Raw genomic sequence first — 25000 nt, 5'->3', positions numbered from 1 at the left:
AGAAGAGAAGGAGGGAGAGAAGAGCAATAGTTATTGGGGACTCGATAGTTAGGAGGACAGATCGACAGTTCTGTGGCAGCGAGACTCACGGATGGTATGTTGCCTCCCGGGTGCCAGGGTCCGTGACGTCTCGGACAGTGTTTTCAAAATCCTTAAAGGGGAGGGGGAGCAGTCACAAGTCATGGTACCCATCGGTACCAACGACATAGGTAAGCAAAGGGACGTGGATTTAAAACTGGAATTTAGGGAGCTAGGGTGGAAGCTGAGAGCCAGGACAAGCCATGTTGTCATCTCTGGTTTGTTTGCCGGTGCCACGTGCTTGTGAGGTGAGGAACAGATAAACGTGTGCAGATAAACACGTGGCTGCAGGGAAGGTGTAGGAGGGAGGGTTTCAGGTACGTTGATAATTGGAGCACATTCTGGGGAAGGTGGGACCTGTACAGGCAGGATGGTTTGCACCTGAACCAGAGGGGCACCAATATCCTTGGAGGGAAATTTGCTACGGCTCTTCGGGGGGGGGGGGGGGGGGGGGGTAAACTAATTTGTCAGGGGGCTGGGAAAACGAGCTGTAGTCCAGAAGCCAGTGTCGAGAGTAGTGAGGTACTGAGGAGGGTATCAAGGTCACAGGAGTGTACCGGCAGACAGAAAGGTGGGTTTAAGTGTGTCTACTTCAGTGCAAGGAGCATCCGGAATAAAGTAGGTGAACTTGGAGCGTGGATTGGTACTTGGGACTACGATGTTGTGGCCATTACGGGAGACATGGTTAGAACAGGGACAGGAATGGCTGTTGGACGATCCAGGTATAGATGTTTCAGTAAGAGTAGGGAAGGTGGTAAAAGAGGTGGAGAAGTAGCATTGTTAATCAAGGATAGTTTGGCTGCAGAAAGGCAGTTTGAAGGGGATCTGCCTACTGAGGTAATATGGGCCGAAATTAGAAATAGGAAAGGAGCGGTCACATTGTTAGTTTTCTCTAGGCCCCAAATAGTAATAGAGATGTGGAGGAAGAAATTGCGAAACAGATTATGGATAGGTGTGGAGGTCTCAGTGCAGTTGTCATGGGTGACTTTAACTTTCCAAATATTGATTGGAACCTCTGTAGGTCAAACAGTTCAGATGAGGCAGTTTTTTGTACAGTGTGTGCAGGAGGGTTTCCTCACACAATATGTGGATAGGTCAACAATAGGGGGGGGGGGGGGGCACATTGGATTTGGTACTGGGTAATGAACCAGGCCAAGTGTTAGACTTGTTTGTGGGAGAGCACTTTGGAGATAGTGACCACAATTCGGTGTCTTTTATTATTGCAATGGAGAGGAATAGGGCCATACAGCAGGGCAAGATTTATAAATTGGGGGGAGCAGTAATTATGATGCAACTTAGGCAAGAATTAGGGAGCATAAGATGGGAACAGAAACTGTCAGGGAAAGGCACAAATGAAAAATGGAACTTATTCAAGGAACAAATACTGCGTGTCCTTGATAGGCATGTCCGTCAGGCAGGGAGGAAATGGCCGTGTGAGGGAACCATGGTTCACAAAAGAGGTTGAATGTCTTGTCAAGAGGAAGAGTATGTAAGGGTGAGAAAACAAGGTTCAGTAGGATCACTTGAGGGTTACAAGGTAGCAAGGAATGAGCTGAGAAAAGGGCTTAGGAGAGGGCATGAGAAGTCCTTGGTGGGTCAGATCAAGGAAAACCCCAAGGCTTTACTCTTGTGAGAAATAAAAGAATGACCAGGGTGAGGGTAGGGCCAGTGAAGGACAGTAGTGCGAACTTGTGCATGGAGAAGAAATAGAAGAGGCGTTGAATGAATACTTTTTCTTCAGTGTTCACAAAGGAGGGGCCATGTTTTTTGAGGATGAGTGTGAGATTTAGGCGGGTAGGGCTGGAGGAAGAAGATGTTTTGAGGAAGGATGTATTAGCAATTATGAAAAACCTGAGGGTCGACAAGTCCCCTGGGCCAGATGGGATATACCCAAGGATTCTTTGGGAGGCAAGGGATGAGATTGCAGACCCTTTGGTTTTGATCTTTGGGTCCTCGCTGTCCACGGGGATAGTGCCAGAGGACTGGAGAGTGGCAAATGGTTGTTCCTCTGTTCAAGAAAGGAAATAGGAATAACCCTGGTAATTATAGGCCAGATAGTCTTACTTTGGTGGTCGGGACGATAATGGAAAAGATGACCATTTGGAAAGATGCAGCTTAATCCGGGATAGTCAACACGGATTCATGAAGGGTAGGTCTTGCCTCACAAATTTGATTGAACTCTTTGAGGAAGTAACTAAGTATGTAGATGAAGGTAGAGCAGTTGATGTTGTATACATGGATTTTAATAAGGTGTTTGATAAGGTTCCCCATTGTCGGCTCATGAAGAAAGTAAGGAGGTGTGGGATAGAGGGAAATTTGGCCAATTGGATAAGTAACTGGCTATCACATAGAAGACAGAGGGTCTTGGTGGATGGAAAATTTTCAGACTGGAGACCAGTTACCAGCGGTGTACCACAGGGATCAGTGCTGGGTCCTCTGATATTTGTGATTTTTATCAATGACTTGGAGGAGGGGGCTGAAGGGTGGGTCAGTAAATTTGCTGATGACACCAAGATTGGTGGAGTAGTGAATTAGGTGGAGGGCAGTTGTAGACTGCAAAGAGACATTGAAAGGATGCAGAGCTGGGCCGAAAAATGGCAGATGGAGTCTAACCCTGATAAGTGCGAGGTGATTCATTTTGGTAGAAAAAATTTGAATGCGGATTACGGGGTCAACGGCAGGGTTCTGAGGAAAGTGGAGGAACAGAGATCTTGGGCTTCAAGTCCACAGATCTCTGAAGGTTGCCACTCAAGTGGATAGAGCCGTGAAGAAAGCTTATAATGTGTTAGTGTTTTATTAACAGGGGGCTTGAGTTTAAGAGCCGCGGGGTTATGCTACAACTATACATGATCCTGGTGAGACCACATTTGGAGTATTGCATGCAGTTCTGGTCACCTCATTATAGGAAGGATGTGGAAAACATTGGAAAGAATGCAAAGGAGATTTACCAGGATGCTGCCTGGTTTGCAGGATAGGTCTTATGAGGAAAGGTTGAGGGAGCTAGGGCTTTTCTCTTTGGAGCAGAGGAGGATGAGAGGCGACTTAATAGAGGTTTATAAGATGATGAGGGGGATAGATAGAGTGGACGTTCAGAGACTATTTCCTCGGGTGGATGTAGCTGTTACAAGGGGGCATAACTATAAGATTCAGGGTGGGAGATATAGGAGAGATGTCCGAGGTAGGTTCTTTACTCGAGTGGTTAGAGTATGGAATGGACTGCCTGCTGTGATAGTGGAGTCGGACACTTTAGGAACTTTCAAGCGGTTATTGGATAGGCACATGAAGCACACCAGAATGACGGAGTGGGATAGCTTGATCTTGGTTTCGGACAATGCTCGGCACAACATCGAGGGCAGAAGGGCTTGTTCTGTGCTGTACTGTTCTATGTTCTAATGCTAATCACTTTGCTACCGTGCCGCCCATTGAGGAAAGCTGACATTAGATTGGAACATAGCAAATGTAACTCCTTTATTAAAGAAGGGAGCAAGACAGAAAGCCAGGAACTATCGGCCAGCTGCCTTAACATGTGTCATGGGGGAAATGTTGGAAGCTATTATTAAAGATGTTATTGCAGGACACTTATAACAATTCAAAGCAATCAGGTGGATTCAACATGGGATTGTGAAGGGAAATCACATTTAAACCAATTTTATTGGAATTCTTTGAAGGACTCACATGTGATGTGGCTAAAGGAGAACCAACAGATGTACTGACTTCCTGAAGACATTTGATAAGGTACCAGATCAAACATTATTGCGGAAAATACTTATGGTGTGAGGAGTAACATATTGGTATGGATAGAAGGTTGGCTACCTGACAGGAAACTGAGGGTAGCCATGAATGGGTCTTTTCCAATTGGCACGATGGAATCAATGGTGTGCAATAGGGATCAGTGCTGGCCCCTCAACCTATTATAAGTTATATAAATGAGTTGGACGAAGGTACCATGGGTATGGTTGCTAAATTGGCTGATACAAAGATAGGTTGCAAAGTAAATGGTGAAAAGGACGTAATGGAGGCTTTTAAAGGGAAATAGATAGGTTAAGTGAGTTGGCAAAAATCTGGCAAATGGAGTATAATGTGGAAAACTGAAATTGTCCATTTTGGCAGGAAGAAAAAAAAGCATTATCTAAATGAAGAGAAATTGCAGAGCGCAGATTCAACTGGGACCTGGGTGAATCACAAAAGGTTATTATGCATGTACATCAAGTAATTAGGAAAGCCAATAGAAAGTTGTTTATTGTGAGCATAATTGAACATAAAAGTAGGGAGGTTATGTTTCAGTTATACAAGACACTTCTAAGATTGTAAGATTACACCTGGAGTATTGCATACAGCATCGGTCTCCTTAATTAAGGAAGGATGTAAATGCATGAAAAGTAGCTCAGAGCGTTTATTAAGTACCAAGAATGGGAAGGTTTACTTATGATGAAAAATTGGAGACACTCGGCTTGCATCCGTTGGGGAGTTTAAAAGAGTAAAAGGAGACCTGATTGACACACAAGATCCTGAGGGGCCTTGACAGGGTGGATACGAAGAGAATGGTTTCTCTTGTTGGAGAATTTAGAACAAGAGTCACTGTTTAAAAATACCGTGTTGCCCATTTAGGGCAGGTTTTCTTTCTTTCCGAGGATGACGAGTCCTTGGAACTTCCTTCCTCAAAAGGCAGTGGGAGCAAAGTCTTTGAATGTTTTCAAGGCAGAGGTAGTTAGACTACTGATAAGTAAAGAGGTGCAGTCAGATTTTATTGAATGGCAGAGCAGACACGAGGGGCCAAGTGGCCGACTCATTGTCAATGCACTCCAGGTTCTAAAGCGGACAATACAAATGATCTCAAAAAAGATAAATCCTGTTTGTTAACGAATGGTTGTAATAAAAAAGATAAAAGTTAAAAGACTGGATTAATATGCTTTCTTTAAAAGACCATGTATCTTTGACTAAACACTCAAAGGGAATGGTGTTGCTATGAAACAACTTCTTCAGTTGTGCTTTCAAACGGGTCACATCCTTGGAGCAGAAATTATGAATGAATGTAAGATTTTCTTAAATTGCAGAGAGGTGGATGGTTTGAGCAATAATACTCTCAATTCATGAATGCTAGCAAGCTATTGAAGTGCAGGGGGAAATTACAGCCACATTCAATCCAAATTGAGAGAGCGGAGACAAATTCAGGCTAGGAAATGTTCCTCCTACAGTTATTCTCCTTGAAGAAATATCAAGTCTGAGATGGTCAGACCGTTGGAAATGAAAACCTGTTACCTTCTAAACTATTGTGAATTGTCTAATGACGATATACTGTAATTTTATTTACCCATAAATGTGAACACTACATTTAAGTCTTGATTTTTAATGCAATTATAGCTTAATTTACCATAAGATTTACAAGGCCTTGATTAGACAAAATAGGATATAGGAAATAACATAGCCAGGTACAGTATAAGCAAATATGCAAAAGAGCACTCAAAACAACCCTACATACACAATCGGCTTTATATTTGTGCAGTATTTCAGGCCCATTCCCCAAAACCAGATTAGGAAAAGAAACTCTTAACAAAACATATATCTAATGAGCAGTTTTGTACCATATACACTTTTGCGGAAAAAATGTTGAGATTTCAAATTTGCTAAATCATTCCTAGTGTTTGCCATTCTGAAAATAGTTACATTTAGTGCAATCTTAGATTTTAACAGTACAACTTAATTAGCAGTTACCTCAGACGAATATTTAAGAGAATGCAGTAGATAAAGTATTGAGGTAACTGCCTAATTAACCACAACATGGAATCTTATTGCTGGTAGAATTGCTGCTGAGGGTACGGGTATCTTGGTTGCTGTGGCTGCTGAGGTTGCTGAGGTGGCTGAGCAGTTTGGAAAGGTGGCTGCCCGGGAGGATGGTACATGTATGGCATGTTGTACTGGCCATAGGCATATTGGTTATATGCCATTGGCATAGGCATTGGGTAGAACCTGAAAAAAGAAACACAAGAACAAGTTTACTTTCATTTAAACATTTACTTCTTCGTTCATGTATATCTTTGCTGGTTCCTGTTGCAGTTTACTCATGCTAAAATCAATGAGCATTCTCTTAAATCGTAGTCCTTTTGCTCAAATGGCCTATATTCCTAAACAGACCAAATACATTTTTAAAATAATAATCTAATAAAAATAACCTTTATTAATGCCACAAGTAGGCTTACATTGCAATGAACTTACTGCTCCAAGTCATACCGGAGGATACCTTGTGGTTTATGGGAGATTTAATTGGCAACTCTTTGGTCTTCCGTTTGGCAGAGTTAGAATACACTTGTGAATCTGGGGAGGCTCCCTTTACTTATAACGGTTACAAATACCATATTGGCAGTTGGTGAGACGTTGGCGAGCCCAAACTCGCCACAGAGCATGGTTTACCTTCAGTTTTAAAAGAACAAGCCACACTTTGTTCAATAAAATATTAACCCTCACTGGTGGACCAGTTTAAGTTTGCAAATTAAAGTTCTCCATTTTATTTATTTTTTGTGGCAGCATGTCCAGAACAGACATCAAGTGATTCAGGGAAACTAAAAGCTCTTGAATTAGGTAGCACTTTTTCATTAAGTTTTACAACCTATCCTTGGCCATTAAACAGATTCGACAAGGAATGATTTTGCACAAGAAAATCTCTACTAAATCCAAACACTGCAATTTCAAACAAAAAAGAATGCAGAGCACAATGCACTAATGGGGAAATGTCAAAACTCCAAGTGAGGCTCCCTTCCCTATTCTTTCAACGGAAAATTAGGTATGGCACTTCAAGAGAAAAAAAGAGAATTAAACTAATGCAAAAGCTTTTGTTATTTCACTGTAATTTATAGGAACATGGGAACATCGAACATAGGAATTAGGAGAAGTAGGCAATTCAGCCCTTCGAGCCTGCTCTGCCATTCAATCAGATCATGGCTCATCTCTTCCTGGCCTCAAATCCATCTCGCCACCTGTTGACCATAATCCTTGAACCTGTTTTTTTATTTTAAAAATATCTATCTCTTGAAACCATTTAATGACTCGGATACCACCGCACTATGGGGCAGCGAGTTCCACAAATTCACAACCCTCTGCAAGTAGTTGTTCCTCCTCATCTCAGTTCCAAATCTATCACCTCTCAACCTATATCCGTGACCTCTCATTCTAGATTTCCCCATAAGGGGAAATATTTTATTTTTAAAAATTAAATGGTTAACATTTAGCCAGGTTGATAATGCAAACTCAGTCATGACTTACCCAGGATATCCTTGATACGAGGGATATGGAGGTCCCTGTGCTTGTGACAGCATACCAACGCCTCCAACAGAAGCAGGCATTGAAGCACTTGGGGCAGGCGCAGGATCTGCAGCTAATGCAGCAGCTGGAAAAGTGGCTCCAACAGATGGAGGTGGGGGCCGTGCAGGAGGTTGAGGTTTAGGTTGCTATATAATAAAAAAAAAGGTTTGAAATCAGATTAAAAATAAAGGCATTTTATCATTGATCGGTCTAGATGATGAATGCATTTGCTGTTAAATGACAAAGTATTTTAGCTGGAATATTACCAGTAAAGCACAATTCTAACATAATTGCCCACCAAAGATGTTCACTAAATACATTTACACCGCCAACCATATTAAAGCTATTTCAAGCAGCATTGTCCAACCTTATTACAATACATTATTTCAGAATCTTATGGCTTTATGAAAACATTTTGCAGGTGTTTGGAGCAATTTGGACAGATCAAGCAGTCGTAATTCACTGTTAGCCATCGAATATTTGTCATTCCATTTGGAAATAATTTAAGAAACTGGAGTTGTATTGTTAATGGATACAATTTAAATTGATACAATATTAAGAGTATTTTTGGTATAAAAATAAAAGTAGCAAAGTTGGACACGACTATGCATTCTATTACAGAACCATTTCAAAGCTTTCTTGCAAAAATCAAACCTGTTTACACCAAGCAGAAAAGTTTGCATTCCTGCACAACAAAATAGCAGTATTTTACATGTTGTTTATTGGATACTTTTATTGTGTGTGTGGGGATTAGTAATACAGTAAGAGTGTTATATAGAGAGCCCAAGGAACAGTCTCAATCAACTTGTAACGTAGTTTTCAAAAATGGGTTTGAATCTCGCGTGTTAAGAGCCTGGGAGAACTGGAGATTTTTTTTAAATGCCACACTACAGCAATGCCCCTCCCCACTTCATGACAACATCCAAAAATGAACAGCAAACTGAACCAGATGACAAAGGGAAGAGAAACACAATGTGGACTTAAGCTGAATTGAAAGAGTGAACAGACGAGGGGGCAGAATATTGGGATAGGGTGGGATGCTGGAGGGTGAGGCTAGAGTAATGAGGGAGAGGCAAAGGTTGGAAATAAAGGTCAAGAATGGGAGCTTATGGAAAGGAGGTCTGGAATCAGGGTACGAAATGAGACAAGGAATTTGGTAGGATTTGTGCAGGTTTGGAGCCCAGCATTTCACACCAAGCCACGGTCAGCAGGAATGAGAGAATCCGGCCAAGTGACGAGTAGTCCTTAAAGTGCACTGAAACCAAAGGCCTTTATTGTGGTAAATAGTTTTAATTCCTTCATGGTATGTGGGCATCACTGCCAAGATCAACATTATTGTTTATCCCCAAATTGCCTGCCAGGAGGCGAGGGTAAGCCGCCTTCTTCAACCGATGCAGTCCATCTGGAGTGGGTAGACTCACAATGCTGTTATTAAAGTGTGTACCAGGATTTCGACCCATCAACAGTGAAGGAATGGTGATATAGCTCCAAGTCAGGATGGTATACAGCTTGGAAAGGGACTTACAAGTTGTGGACGTGCTCCCTTGCATCCGCTACACTTTTCCTTCTAAGTGATACAATTCACGATTTGGGAAGCAGCCTTGCGAGTTGTTGCAGTGCATCTTGTATATGGTACACACTGCAGCCGTTGTACGACGATAGTGAATGGGTTGCATTGTCCTGGAAGGTATTGAGCTTCTGGAATGTTATTCAGCTGCACTCATTCAGGCAAGTGGAGAACACAATCATTCTCCTGACTTGCGCCTTTGGGTAGTCAGGTGTTATTTGCCATAGTACAGCCTCTTATCTGTACTTGCAGTCACAGCATTTACATGCTGATTCAATTCAGATTCTGCTCAATGGAAGCTCCCAAGATGTTGACGGTGAGATTTGAACTCTCATCCCCAGGTTAATTGGTACAGTCGCTGGATGACGGAGTTCAGTAGCCGAACAATTATGGGAGCATTTCCGGTATAATTTCAAGACCAACACCACGATGTGTGGAACTGAACATGACATTAATCTTTTCCCGCAGTTTTCACAAAAAGATTACGGGTGGTTTGCTTGAGACACTGGGCTGGTCTGGGGGAGGGGATTGTTGAAGGGTGAGGAAGTATTATTATTTGGTGATCAGTACTACACGAGCATTGTGGATGTTTCTGCAAAGAAGGTGGTCAAGCAGAGTGGGGCAAGACATCAGTCTTGGGAAAATGTTAGGAGTCCATTATGAGGATGAATAGCAGGGCATTTAGAAATGCATAATATAATCAAGCAGAGTCATCATGGCTTCATGAAGCAGAATCTGGTCTGACAAATTTATTAGAATTTTTTGTAGTGGGAATGAGCAGGGTAGATGAAGGGGGCCCAGTAGATGTTTTTGGATTTCCAAAGAATGTTCAATAAGGTACCAAACAAACGGCTACCCTAACGCCCATGTTAGCGGCGGCCGTATATTAGCATAGAGATGATTGGCTAATTGATAGAAGACATAGTTGGAATAAGAGGAGCATTTTCAGATTGGCAAACTGTAACTAGTGGAGTGCCACAATTATTCACAATATATATTAATGACTTGGACGAAGCAAGTGAATGCACTGCTGCCAAGTTTATGCATGACACAAAAATAGGTGGTAAGGCAAGTGGTGAGGTTGAAGCACAGTAGCACAAGTGGATAACTGTGGCTTCTCAGCGCCAGGGTCCCAGGTTCGATTCCTCGCTGGATCACTGTCTGTGCAGAGTCTGCACGTTCTCCCAGTGTCTGCATGGGTTTCCCGCAGTCCAAAGACGGGCAGGTTAGGTGGAGTGGGCAATGCTAAATTTCCCTTAGTGACTAAAAAGGTTAGGCAGGGTTATTGGGTTGCAGGGATGGGGTGGAGGTGAGGACTTAAGTGGGTCGGTGCAGACTCGATGGGCCAAATAGCGTCCTTCTGTACTGTATGTTCTAAGCCAAGTCGAGAGATGGATATAGACAGGTTAGGTGAGTGGGCAAAACTTGGCAGATGGAATACAATGTGAAGTTTGGCTCTTTGGTGGGAAGAATAAAGGAACTGATATTATTTGAATGGAGAAAGACTGTAGAAAACTGCAGCACAGAGGGATTTGGGGGTCATCGTACATAAATCACAAAAAGCTAGCATGCAGGTAATTGGGGAGGCAAATTGAGAGTTGGCCTTTATTTCAAAGGGAATTCAGTATAGAATTAGGGAAGTATTACGAAAACTGTACAAGGCATGAGTTAGACCACACCGAGAATACTGTGAACCGTTTTTATCCCCTTATCCAAGGAAAGATAAATTGGCTTTTACAAAGTGTCATCTAGACTCAAAACGTTAGCTCTTTGCTCTCCCTAAAGATGCTGCCAGTCCTGATGAGATTTTCCAGCATTTTCTCTTTGGTTTCAGATTCCAGCATCCACAGTATTTGCTTTTATGAAAGATATATTGCCATTGGAGGCAGTCCAGAAAATGTTCACGAAGTTGGTCACTGGAATGGAGGGATTTTCTTTTTAGGAGGTTTGGCCTGTATTCATTCAAGTTTAGAAGAATGAGAAGTGAACTTATTGACAAAAACAATTCCCAGAGGCTTGACAGGGTAAATGCTGAGAAGGTGAGTCCCCTTTGGGAGAGTCTAGGACCAGAGGGCATAATCAAAGAGTTTATTAGAATTATTTGTAGTCACTTCCGGGTGCGGCAATGACCAGCTGAGTCGCACGTTTCGGCAGCTCCCTGTGAAACGGACTTTTGGGCTCTTGATAGGAGCCCCAACGGCAATTTTGACGGCTAAAAACACTGTGCGGTAAACCAGAAGGGAATCCCCCCCTGGACACGGATGGAAAAAGAAGGAGAGAGTGGCCAGATTGCAGTGGATCCTTTAGAACAGTGGCAAGGAAGGCAAGCAAAAACCAAGATGGCGTCGGAAGGTGGCAGTTTAACATGGGGCCCTGAACAACAAGAGTTCTTGAAATGCTGTGTGGAAGAGATCAAAAAGGAAATGAAGAAAGAGCTGTTGGCCCCGATACTACAGGCGATCGAAGGGCTAAAGGAGGAACAAAAGACCCAGGAGCGGGAGCTTCGGGTCGTGAAGGCAAAGGCAGCCGAGAATGAGGACGATATACAGGGCCTGGTGGTGAAGACGGAGACGCAGGAGGCACATCAGAAACGATGTGTGGAAAGGTTGGAGGCACTGGAAAACAACGCAAGGAGGAACAACCTGAGGATTCTTGGTCTTCCTGAAGGTGTGGAGGGAGCGGACGTCGGGGCATATGTGAGCACGATGCTGCACTCGTTAATGGGAGCGGAGGCCCCGGCGGGTCCGTTGGAGGTGGAGGGAGCATACCGAGTGATGGCGCGAGGACCGAGAGCAGGAGAAATTCCCAGAGCCATAGTGGTGAGATTCCTCCGTTTTAAGGATAGAGAAATGGTCCTTAGATGGGCGAAGAAAACTCGGAGCGGCAAATGGGAGAACGCGGTGATCCGCGTTTATCAAGACTGGAGTGCGGAGGTGGCGAGAAGGAGGGCGAGCTTTAATCGGGCCAAGGCGGTGCTTCATAAAAAGAAGATAAAATTTGGAATGCTGCAACCGGCAAGACTGTGGGTCACATATCGAGGGAGGCACCACTACTTTGAGGCGGCGGATGAAGCGAGGACTTTTATTGTGGAAGAAAAACTGGAATGAGCGGGTTACTAAAAAGAACGTTCGAACAAAGTGGTGGGGCGAATGTGGGGGGCAAAGAGGGGTTTTATGTACTAATCCTGCGATGTGGTAACTTTTCTCTCTCCCACAGGTGGTGATGGGGGGAGGAGGGGTGGTGGAGGAGATGGGGCGTTGGCCATTGGGGGCGGGGCCAAGGGAGAAGCGCGGGCTTGGTTCCCGCGCTATGATAATCATGGCGGGAATAGAGAAGCAGGAAGGAGGGGGCGTCGCACGGTGCGAGCCGAGGTCACGGGGGGAAGCCGAGGTCAGCCAGAGTTTGCTGACTTCTGGGAGCAACATGGGGGGAGTAATTACGCTAGCGGGGGATCTAGCGGGGGGGGGGGTGGGAGGGGGGAATTACTGGGTTGCTGCTGCTGGGGAGAGGGGGGAGCTGGTATGGGAGAGGATGGGCGGGGGGGCACCGCCTGGGGGAGATACAGCTGCGTGGGAACCGGGTGAGGAGGGAGCTGGAAAAAGGTGATGGCTAATCGACAAGGGGGGGGGGGGGTAGGAAGCCCCCCAACTCGGCTGATCACGTGGAACGTGAGGGGGCTGAACGGGCCGATAAAGAGGGCACGGGTACTCGCACACCTTAAGAAACTTAAAGCAGATGTGGTTATGTTACAGGAAACGCACCTGAAACTGATAGACCAGGTTAGGCTACGCAAAGGATGGGTGGGGCAGGTGTTCCATTCCGGGCTAGATGCGAAAAACAGGGGGGTGGCTATATTAGTGGGGAAGCGGGTAATGTTCGAGGCAAAGACTATAGTGGCGGATAACGGGGGCAGATACGTGATGGTGAGTAGCAAACTACAGGGGGAGACGGTGGTTTTGGTAAACGTATATGCCCCGAACTGGGATGATGCCAATTTTATGAGGCGGATGCTCGGACGCATTCCGGACCTAGAGATGGGAAAGCTGATAATGGGGGGAGATTTTAATACGGTGTTGGAACCAGGGCTGGATAGGTCGAAGTCCAGGACTGGAAGGAGGCCGGCAGCAGCCAAGGTACTTAAAGATTTTATGGAGCAGATGGGAGGTGTAGACCCGTGGAGATTTAGCAGACCTAGGAGTAAGGAGTTCTCGTTTTTCTCCTATGTCCATAAAGTCTACTCGCGAATAGACTTTTTTGTGCTGGGTAGGGCATTGATCCCGAAGGTGAGGGGAACGGAGTATACGGCTATAGCTATTTCGGATCACGCTCCACACTGGGTGGACTTGGAGATAGGGGAGGAAACAGGAGGGCGCCCACCCTGGAGAATGGACATGGGACTAATGGCAGATGAGGGGGTGTGTCTAAGGGTGAGGGGGTGCATTGAAAAGTACTTGGAACTCAATGATAATGGGGAGGTCCAGGTGGGAGTGGTCTGGGAGGCATTGAAGGCGGTGGTTAGAGGGGAGCTGATATCAATAAGGGCACATAAAGGGAAGCAGGAGAGTAAGGAACGGGAGCGGTTGCTGCAAGAACTTTTGAGGGTGGACAGACAATATGCGGAAGCACCGGAGGAGGGACTGTACAGGGAAAGGCAAAGGCTACATGTAGAATTTGACTTGCTGACTACAGGCACTGCAGAGGCACAATGGAGGAAGGCACAGGGTGTACAGTACGAATATGGGGAGAAGGCGAGCAGGTTGCTGGCACACCAATTGAGGAAAAGGGGAGCAGCGAGGGAAATAGGGGGAGTGAGGGATGAGGAAGGAGAGATGGAGCGGGGAGCGGAGAGAGTGAATGGAGTGTTCAAGACATTTTATAAAAAATTATATGAAGCTCAACCCCCGGATGGGAGGGAGTGAATGATGGGCTTCTTGGATCGGCTGGAATTTCCCAAGGTGGAAGAGCAGGAAAGGGTGGGACTGGGAGCACAAATCGAGGTAGAAGAAGTGGTGAAAGGAATTAGGAGCATGCAGGCGGGAAAGGCCCCGGGACCGGATGGATTCCCAGTCGAATTCTATAGAAAATATGTGGACTTGCTCGCCCCGGTACTGACGAGGACCTTTAATGCGGCAAAGGAAAGGGGACAACTGCCCCCGACTATGTCTGAAGCAACGATATCGCTTCTCTTAAAGAAGGAAAAGGACCCGCTACAATGCGGGTCCTATAGACCTATTTCCCTCCTAAATGTAGATGCCAAGATCATGGCCAAGGTAATGGCAATGAGAATAGAGGAATGTGTCCCGGGGGTGGTCCACGAGGACCAAACTGGGTTTGTGAAGGGGAGACAGCTGAACACGAATATACGGAGGTTGTTAGGGGTAATGATGATGGCCCCACCAGAGGGAGAAACGGAGATAGTAGTGGCGATGGATGCTGAGAAAGCATTTGATGGAGTGGAGTGGGATTATTTGTGGGAGGTGTTGAGGAGATTTGGTTTTGGAGAGGGGTATGTTAGATGGGTGCAGCTGTTGTATAGGGCCCCAGTGGCGAGCGTGGTCACGAATGGACGGGGATCTGCATATTTTCGGCTCCATAGAGGGACAAGGCAGGGATGCCCTCTGTCCCCATTATTGTTTGCACTGGCGATTGAGCCCCTGGCGATAGCGTTGAGGGGTTCCAAGAAGTGGAGGGGAGTACTTAGGGGAGGAGAAGAGCACCGGGTATCTTTGTATGCGAATGATTTGCTACTATACGTGGCGGACCCGGCAGAGGGGATGCCAGAAATAATGCGGATACTTGGGGAGTTTGGGGATTTTTCAGGGTATAAATTGAACATGGGGAAAAGTGAGTTGTTTGTGGTGCATCCAGGGGAGCAGAGTAGAGAAATAGAGGACCTACCGTTGAGGAAGGTAACAAGGGACTTTCGTTACCTGGGGATCCAGATAGCTAAGAATTGGGGCACATTGCATAGGTTAAATTTAACGCGGTTGGTGGAACAGATGGAGGAGGATTTCAAGAGATGGGATATGGTATCCCTGTCAATGGCAGGGAGGGTGCAGGCGGTTAAGATGGTGGTCCTCCCGAGATTCCTCTTTGTGTTTCAGTGCCTCCCGGTGGTGATTACGAAGGCTTTTTTTAAAAGGATTGAAAAGAGCATCATGGGTTTTGTGTGGGCCGGGAAGACCCCGAGAGTGAGGAAGGGATTCTTACAGCGTAGCAGGGATAGGGGGGGGGCTGGCACTACCGAGCCTAAGTGAGTATTATTGGGCGGCTAATATTTCAATGGTGAGTAAGTGGATGGGAGAGGAGGAGGGAGCGGCGTGGAAGAGATTAGAGAGGGCGTCCTGTAGGGGGACTAGCCTACAGGCTATGGTGACAGCCCCATTGCCGTTCTCACCGAGGAACTACACCACAAGCCCGGTGGTGGTGGCTACACTGAAGATTTGGGGACAGTGGAGACGGCATAGGGGAAAGACTGGAGCCTTGGGGGGGTCCCCGATAAGAAACAACCATAGGTTTGCCCCGGGGGGAATGGATGGGGGATATGGAATGTGGCAAAGAGCAGGAATAACGCAACTGAAAGATCTGTTTGTGGATGGGAAGTTCGCGAGTCTGGGAGCGCTGACCGAGAAATATGGGTTGCCCCAAGGGAATGCATTCAGGTATATGCAACTGAGGGCTTTTGCGAGGCAACAGGTGAGGGAATTCCCGCAGCTCCCGACACAAGAGGTGCAGGACAGAGTGATCTCAAAGACATGGGTGGGGGATGGTAAGGTGTCAGATATATATAGGGAAATGAGGGACGAAGGGGAGACTATGGTAGATGAACTAAAAGGGAAATGGGAAGAAGAGCTGGGGGAGGAGATCGAGGCGGGGCTGTGGGCAGATGCCCTAAGCAGGGTAAACTCGTCGTCCTCGTGTGCCAGGCTAAGCCTGATTCAGTTTAAGGTATTACACAGGGCACATATGACTGGAGCACGGCTCAGTAAATTTTTTGGGGTGGAGGATAGGTGTGCGAGGTGCTCGAGAAGCCCAGCGAATCATACCCATATGTTTTGGTCATGCCCGGCACTACAGGGGTTTTGGATGGGGGTGACAAAGGTGCTTTCAAAAGTAGTAGGAGTCCGGGTCGAACCAAGCTGGGGGTTGGCTATATTTGGGGTTGCACAAGAGCCGGGAGTGCAGGAGGCGAGAGAGGCCGATGTTTTGGCCTTTGCGTCCCTAGTAGCCCGGCGCAGGATATTGCTAATGTGGAAAGAAGCCAAGCCCCCGGGGGTGGAGACCTGGATAAATGACATGGCGGGGTTTATAAAGCTAGAGCGGATTAAGTTCGTCCTAAGGGGGTCGGCTCAAGGGTTCACCAGGCGGTGGCAACCGTTCGTCGAATACCTCGCAGAAAGATAGACGGAATGGGAAAAAGAAGGCAGCAGCAGCAGCCCAGGATCGGGGGGGGGGGGGGGGGGGGGGGGAGGAGGAACCAGAAGGACTCTCAGGGTTGTTAATATATACTGTATAGTATGTATAGGTCGTTGCTACAGATAATTATATATTGGACTGTTAAATTATATTTTTGGAGAGTGTTACTTGTGACAAGGCAGTTGCCAATTAGGGCTAGTTTTCATTTTTGTTATTTATTATTTATTCATTTTTTGTTTATAAAATAGGTCATTGTTATTTGTGTTGTTATAATATTGTGTAAAGGATGCACAATGTACTGTGTTGGTTGGCCAAAAATTTTCAATAAAATATTTAATAAAAAAAAAGAATTATTTGTAGTAGTAATGAGCAGGATATTTAAGACTGATGAGGAGGAATCTCTCCTGAGGGTAGTGAATCTATAGAATTGTTTACTGCAGAGAGCTGCGTCGTTAAGTATATTCAAGGCCGAGATAGACAGATTTAAAATCATAGAATCATAGAATTTATAGTGCAGAAGGAGGCCATTCAGCCCATCGAGTCTGCACCAGCCCTTGGAAAGAGCACCCTACCCAAGCCCACATCTCCACCCTATCCCCACACCTCCACCCTATCCCTGTAACCCAATAATCCCACCCCACCTTTTTGGACACTGAGGGCAATTGATCATGGCCAATCGACCTAACCTGCACATCTTTGGACTGTGGGAGGAAACCGGAGCACCCGGAGGAAACCCACGCAGACACGGGGAGAACGTGCAGACTCCGCACAGACAGTGACCCAAGCCTGGAATCGAACCTGGGACCCTAGAACTGTGAAGCAACAATGCTAACCACTGTGCTACCTTGCTGCAAGGGAATTTAGGGTTATGGGGATAAGGCAGGAAAGTGGAGTTAAGGATCATCATATCAGATCAGTAATGATCTCATTGATTGACAAACCAAACCTGATGGGCCAAATGGCCTACTTCTCCTCTTCTGTTCACTACCCATGAGCCAAGTTACAGTCAAAGCCAGCATGCCAAATACAATGAGTCACACAAAGGTTGTGTGCGGCAAAGGCCATGTTCACAATACATTCTGGAGAGATTGCAGAGAGGATTAGCAGTGACTGGTAACATGAACAATACAGGGAAGGAAATCAGTGAAATTAACGGTCAGTTAGCATGCTGGATGGTAAATGGGTGAGAAATGGGATTGTTGCCCATATTGGATTGGATTGGATTTGTTTATTGTCACTTGCACCAAGGTACAGTGAAAAGTATTTTTCAGCGAGCAGCTCAACAGATCATTACGTACATGGGAAGAAAAGAAAATACATAATAGAATCATAGAATTTACAGTGCAGGAGGCCATTTGGCCCATTGAGTCTGCACCGGCTCTTGGAAAGACCACCCTACCCAAGGTCCACACTTCCACCCTATCCCCATAACCCAGTAACCCCACCCAACACGAAGGGCAAATTTTGGACACTAAGGGCAATTTAGCTTGGCCAATCCACCTAACCCGCACGTCTTTGGACTGTGGGAGGAAACCGGAGCACCCGGAGGAAACCCACGTGCACACGGAGAGAACGTGTAGACTTCACACAGACAGTGACACAAGCCGGGAATCGAACCTGGGAACCTGGAGCTGTGAAGCAATTGTGCTAACCACAATGCTACCATGCTGCCCTGGGCAACACAAGGTACACAATGCAACTACAAAAGCACCGGCATCATATGTAGCATACAGGGTGTAGTGTTAATGAGGTCAGTCCATAAGAGGGTCATTTAGGAGTCTGGTAACAGCGGGGAAGTGGCTGTTTTTGAGTCCGTTCGGGCGTGTTCTCAGACGTTTGTATCTCCTGCCCGATGGAAGAAATTGGAAGAGTGAGTCAGCCAGCTGGGAGCGGTCTTTGATTATGCTGCCCGCTTTCCCCAGGCAGCCGGAGGTGTAGATGGAGTCAATGGATGGGAGGCAGGTTCGTGTGATGGACTGGGCGGTGTTCACGACTCTCTGATGTTTCTTGCGGTCTTGGGCCGAGTTGTTGCCATACCAGGCTGTGATACAGCCAGATAGGATGCTTTCTACGGTGCATCTGTAAAAGCTGGTAAGGGTTAATGTGGACATGCCGAATTTCCTTAGGTTCCTGAGGAAGTATAGGCGCTGTTGTGCTTTCTTGGTGGTAGCGTCAACGTGGGTGGACCAGGACAGATTTTTGGAGATGTGCACCCCTAGGAATTTGAAACTGCTAACCATCTCCACCTGGATGATGACAGGGGTGCGTAGTGCTTTGCTTCCTGAAGTCAATGATCAGCTCTTTAGTTTTGCTGGCATTGAGGGAGAGATTGTTGTCACTGCACCAGTCCACTAGGTTCTCTATCTCCCTCCTGTATTCTGACTCCTCGTTATTCAAGATCCGGCCCACTATGGTCGTATCGTCAGCAAACCTGTAGATGGAGTTGGAACCAAATTTTGCCACGCAGTCGTGTGTGTACAGGGAGTAGAGTAGGGGGCTAAGTACGCAGCCTTGCGGGGCCCCGGTATTGAGGACTATTGTGAAGGAGTGCTGTTGTTCATTCTTACTGATTGTGGTCTGTTGGTCAGAAAATCGAGAAAATATAGAAACAGCTGATTTGGATGTGGCCTTGGGAGAATACAAAGAAGCAGACAGAGAAGCTTATCCATGTGGGATTCAAGACTGAAAATAGACAGTAAAGTAGAACAGCAGAGCAGCACCAACGGTAGGGACTTTTAGTGATGGGGCAAGTTCTTCAACTGAAGCTACCGACACTGCTGCCATTTCCCCATACTTCTCATATATTCTCTCATACTCTTCTCTTTCAAAAAGCTTCAGACAATTGGATTTCTTCCTCTTGGGGTCTCAATTCTCTGGTCCAAACACCAACTTCAAAAACTTCTCACCTTAGCTGCCTCCCCAATCTCCCTGCTATATTGTCAGTAAATGGCAATTCACATCCTGCTTCTGTCTCTTCGTCACTTTGAAACCATTGATATTGTACGACTGCTGTCAATAACAAACCTGGCAGCTTACCTCAAATAATAATGGCAACTACTGTAGATCCATATGTCAAGAGAACAAAATACTTGCACTTTTTTCTTTAATGCATCTGTTCAAGGTGACCTTTGTATACAGTACTTTACACTTTTCAGCATTTTAATATCCATCAGCAAAATTATAATCTAATGAGTTCCTCCTTTGAAGTAATTAACTTGGTGTAGTCTTAGCTTTTAGCCATTTTCCCTTCCTCTGTTTTGTCAATCAAGAAAAATACTTCTCTAATCTCACCATGCTGTTTCTGAAGTGTTAAGGCAACTAAGCTTTCTTTTTCAGATGCTGTTTCATCTGATGTGTATTTACAACATTTAATTTCTGTTAATAAAAACTGCTCATCTAAAAAGTATATATTACTGAAGTACAAATAAAAGCTATCTGAGGCATTCTCCAGAAAATGAAGAGTTTCATTTTTTGTTGTACAAATCATTAAAAAAAAATTTAATCCAGAAATATTAAAAGAATTTCTCTCATTTATCAAGCCCAATTTTAGACTTTGTGGATCATGATTCAGCACAAATCCTTGTACAACCACACATACACAATAAAATATATGTATTAAAAATAAAGTACAGAGTAAGAAAGAACTACATTTTCACAAACACCACTGGATGAAGGTTCAGCATGTTCAGGAGGTTGAGGTTTGGATGGCTGGAAAAAATAACAACTTTGAATGGGACTAAAGAGAAATGTTACCAGAGAACATTATAACAACAAAGCAAAAACTTTATGAGGTTATATTGCCAGTACAAATGTTGCTCGACACAGCCAGAGATTGAGCTGTTTTGCCTCAATGTTCCAACTCCATGTGCCATTAATGGGCTATGGGAAATTATTCTGGTATCTGTCCATACACAAAAAATACATGCAGTCAATCTAATAAATTTTGTTGTATAATAGAAATATAGAATCACGAAGTTGATTGTGTTGAGCAAAATGGACAGACACTTAATATAAAGACAAATTAATGCCACATGGTCAATTTTATGTGGAATAATCTGGAAGGGGAGAGATTAAGTGACAGACTAAAAATACAATTTGCGAGGATGACTCTCAACATAACTAAAAGTTAATGATACTACAGTCATGTCCAATTATTATAAAAATCTTTGAAACAGTAGGATTGCAGTCAGAAAGCAAGATTATAGTTTTATTCATGGGAGAAACGTGGATTTCCCCAAAAGACATGTCAATATATCCCAAAGTAGTAGCTGCAAATGAATCCAGGAAAAGTCTCCAAGGGAGGAAATGGAAATTTCAGTGGCTTATAATAATTAATTGGTTCAGCAAATTCCACGCAAGTTAAATCTTTCTTTAAAGGTGTTACTTCAGCTCCAGATACATTTGTGGAAACCACATTTTAATAATCATACAAATAAATGTGCATGCAAGAAAATTAAGGCCAGATTTGTCCCATTAGTGAGCAGATAAATGAAATGCATTTGTGACTCGCTATGTTAAGTAAAATAATCTCAGATGGGGCATCAGTTTGGATACTATTTGGGTTTAGTGCCGCTAGATTACAGAGCGTAGGCTGGGATGGGTAAAATTAGCACAGGATGTGATAATCCCATGAGTAAAACTGCATTTTGCTTTCTGACCACAATCGCAATAGTTCAAAGTTCTTTTTTAAAGCAATTAAACATGACTGTAGTAAAACAATCTAGCTTTGCTTGTCCTGGGAATATTCTTCCAAAATCAACTTTAGCTTCATCACTTTTATTTCCCAGATTGTTCGACATAAGGTTTACTATGTGGCATTTATTTGTCTTTTTATTGACAATCCGTCACATTTCAATCCGTATTATAATTGCAGCTGTCCAGTCTACAACATAATTGTGTGTACATTTTCTACTTAATTATTCCTGGCTCAAACATGAAGAATAATTACTTAGATGACAATATTTTCTGTACACATAGAAATAGTTAATAGATACAAGCATTTATCGTTGATGGACGTAAATGTGGGAGAAAATGTGAAAATGGAGGAGAATTTAAAAAAAATTTTAAATAAAAAAATAGATACAAGCATTTAATACACTTATCTAAAGTGCAAGAACATCAGGAGAGCAGGGCGGAAGGCAAGAGAGAAATCAGTGCAATATCACAGGAGAGCAGTTAAGTGATCAGTTGATGAAGTCTCTCTTTTTTCCCCCCTCTTACGAAGTTAGGGTAAACGTTTAAACAAATAGCCAGGAAATTAACTTTAAATTTTCAATCTGGGCAAAAAAAACAATAAGTGAATTAGTAATAGAGTATTGGCATCAGCAGCTTCATCGGTGTAGCTTTCACCAGATTGCAAGGAGATTTGATGTGTGTCGGACTTCGATAAGCTAAGCTCAAGAGGTAATGCTTAATATATACACAAGATATGAACAAATACTGGTAAATTCAGATTGCCGGTTAAATTACAGAGAGACTTTTCCTGCAGCATATAACTACATTTAACTAATTAAAATCAAATGATATTTCAAAACTTGAAATCCTAATGAATTAAATAAAATGTAATGATAGGACAGGGGATGCATTTCAACTGTCAACACATAGGAGCTGTTAGACATCAGTGTGATCCATGACAACTACAGTGAGTGTCTGCAACGTTAAGAACTTTGGAAAACAGGCAAGCAGAGCAGGCAAACTGATGAAAACATCATGGTAAAGGGGACATTAAAGTTTGGGGCAGCATATAGAAACATGGTAGTGATGGGGGACAGTGTAGGTGCAATATCAACACTGTTCACTCAGTCACGAGCAGGATTCCGCAAGGCTGTGCTACCCATCCAGTGCAGGACATCTCCTTTGGGCTGGAGAGCAACCTGAAGCGGGAGGGAAGGATCCAATTGTCATAATCCACCGAGGACCAACGACAGAGGCAGGAAGAGATGTTAGGTAAGCATGAGCAGAGGGCAGCACAGTGGCGCAGTGGTTAGCAGTGCTGCCTCACAGCGTCGAAGTCCCAGGTCCAATCCTGGCTCTGGGTCACTGTCTGTGTGGAGTTTGCACATTCTCCCCGTGTTTGCGTGGGTTTCACCCCCACAACCCAAAGATGTGCAGGGTAGGTGGAAAAAATGAATTGGGTACTCTAAATTTATAACAAAAAAAAAGGTAAGCAAGAGCAGCTAGGACCTAAATAAAGAATCATAAGGATACTAAACTAGATTACTACCGGAGCCACAAACAAATTGGCAGAAGGCCAGAGAACTGAATTCACAGCTCAAATATTGGTATGTAAAAAATGGGTTTTAATATATGGGGCAGTCACAGGGAAAAGAAAAAACAGTTCTGTTGAATCAGCCTTCACCTGAATTAGCTTTAAACTAATCAGTGGTGGTGGTGGTTAGAGGTAGTTCAGGAAAGCAAATGGGTAATGATAACCAGAGTGTGGCAGTTAGGGCCAGAGCATCAGCAAAGAGTCACAATGGGGTATAAAGAAAATATTTAACGTTCTAGTTGAATGAACTCAACATTTGTAACAAGATAGATAAACTGATGACAAGAACAGAAACAAATCTGTTTGATCTGATAACCATTACAGAGATATGGTTGCCAGGTGATCAAGGCTGGACCAGTCAGTGGTACTGGACATTTTGGAAGGAGAGGAGGAAAAGTAGGTGGGGTAGTTTAGTTAATAAAGAGGATGAGATTAATAGTGAGAAATGATCGACTTCCGGTGGCGGCCATGGAGTGAGTGGTCGCAAATTTGGTGACTCCAGCGTGGCGGTTTTGTCAAACCTTTTCCCCGGTTAACAAGTGGATGTGAGGCGGAATAAAGGTGCAGGAGAGTGTGTGGAAGAGACTGACCCTCTGGTGCATGGAGCAGAGGGCCAGAAGCGGTCATAAAAGATGGAATCAGTTGGCAAGAGCTGGTGCGGTGTCTGCGATGCACTTAGAGATGGCAGAGGGGCAGGGAGCGGCCCTGCCGACTCATGGGTGACGGACCAGCTGGTGAGCTTCTTGAACAAGAGGTGCACCCAGGAACAGAAGGAGAGTCTGGAGGACCTGGCCCAGGCAGTGGATTCGATCAGGGCAGTGGCTGACCGCGTGGAAGCAAAGCTAGCGGCCCAGGGTCAGGCGATCCAGAAGATGGAGGAGGTGGCGGGGGAGCACGAGGAGCAGTTTGCCACGATGGCAGTGGAGATGGGGCTAATGCGTGGTCAGCAGAGGTGGCTCCAGGAGAAGGTTGAAAACCAGAGAACCGGTCACGCAGGCAGAACATAAAGATCGTAGGCTTGCCGGAGGGGAGCGAAGGAGCCAATGCTGATGCGTAAGTGGGCAGGATGCTGGAGAAAGCTGCTCGGAGAGGGTGCGTTTGCACGGCCTTTGGAGGTGGATCGAGCGCACAGGGCTCTAATGAGGAAGCCCCAGGGGAACGAATCGCCGAGGGCATTAGCAGTGCGGCTGCACCGGTTCCTGGACAAGGAGCAAATTATGAGGTGGGCCAGGCAGGCGAGGCGCTACACCTGGGAGGGCAGTGAAATCCGGGTGCACCAGGACTTGGGTGCAGAGTTTACAGATGAGGCTGAGGAAAGGAAGGTTTGGGCAAGTATTTCATTCAGGATTGGACTTTAAAATGAAGTGGGTGGCGATTTTGGTCAATTTGAGGTGGGAAATATAGTGGCGGACTCTGGGGGCAGGTATGTTACGGTAAGCAGGAAATTGGAGGGGATGCCTTCCCTTCCTCAGCCTCATCTGGTCAACTCTGCATCCAGGTCCTGGTACACCCGGATTTCACTGCCCTCCCAGGTGTAGATGCCGGTGGTGTTAGTGAACATCCATGCTGTGGGGGGGGTGGGGGGGAAAGAAGAGACTTTAATACAGCCCTGGATCAGAGACTGGACCGGTCGAGCTGGAGAGGGGTGTCGGCTACAACTAAGGAGCTTCGGGGGTTCATGGAGCACATTTGGTGGGGGGGGGGGGGGGGGGGGGGGGGGTCCGGAGATTTGGGAGGCCAAGGGTGAAAGAATTTTTGTTTCACTCCCATGTGCACAAGGTGTACTCCCGAATAGATTTCTTCATGGTGGATAAGATGTTGGCAGGGGTGGTAGATGTTGAGTGGTGTCGGATCATGCCCCGCACTGGGTGGATTTACGAGTGAGCAAGGGCCATGGGGAGGGGGGCAGTGCCGCAATGGTAGCTGAATATGGGACTGTTAGCAGAGGAAGAGGTGTGTGAGCAGGTGAGGAAGGCCATCCGGGGGTACGGTGAGATTAATGACATGGGGGAGGTTTTGGCAGGTCCGGTTTGGGAAAGCAGTGGGGGGGGGGGGGGGGGGGGGGGGGGGGGGGGGGGGAGAGTTTCTTTCAATTTGGGCACACAGGGAGAAGGCGGAGCAGGTGGAGATAGAAAGGCTAGTGGAGGAAATTCTGCAGGTGGACAGGCAATATGCAGAGGCCCCAGAGGAAGGGCTGTTAAAGGAACGCCAGAGGCTGCAAATGGAATTCAGGTTGTTATCCACGGGTACGGCGGTAGGGCAGTTGCTTAGGGCGAGAGGGCTGGTATAAGAGTATGGCGAGAAAACAAGCAGGTTGTTAGCGCACCAGCTGAGGAAGCAGGAGGCAGCGAGAGAGATTGGGAAAGCAAAGGACA

At 45.4% G+C, this 25000-nt stretch overlaps 1 protein-coding gene across 6 annotated transcripts in view; it reads right to left on the bottom strand.

Moving 5' to 3' along the window:
- Positions 1-5409: 5409 nt before the first annotated feature.
- The window catches only part of pdcd6ip (programmed cell death 6 interacting protein), a 153551-nt gene continuing 133960 nt past the window's right edge, over positions 5410-25000 (bottom strand). For 3 of the 6 annotated variants that reach the window (XM_072467293.1, XM_072467294.1, XM_072467297.1), the window contains 3 exons: positions 20006-20065; positions 7336-7520; positions 5410-6045 (listed from right to left, as the gene is read on the bottom strand). In XM_072467293.1, the coding sequence (XP_072323394.1) occupies positions 5865-6045; positions 7336-7520; positions 20006-20065 (426 nt within the window). In that variant the 3' untranslated portion in view covers positions 5410-5864. The remainder of the gene's footprint in view (positions 6046-7335; positions 7521-20005; positions 20066-25000) is intronic. The other 3 variants (XM_072467296.1, XM_072467298.1, XM_072467299.1) reach the window with 1 other exon arrangement.

Source organism: Scyliorhinus torazame, chromosome 11, assembly GCF_047496885.1.
Source record: "Scyliorhinus torazame isolate Kashiwa2021f chromosome 11, sScyTor2.1, whole genome shotgun sequence".
NCBI classification, from domain to species: Eukaryota; Metazoa; Chordata; class Chondrichthyes; order Carcharhiniformes; family Scyliorhinidae; genus Scyliorhinus; species Scyliorhinus torazame.
Note: the sequence above shows the minus strand (reverse complement) of the source record. Positions and strands in the feature narration are given on the sequence as shown.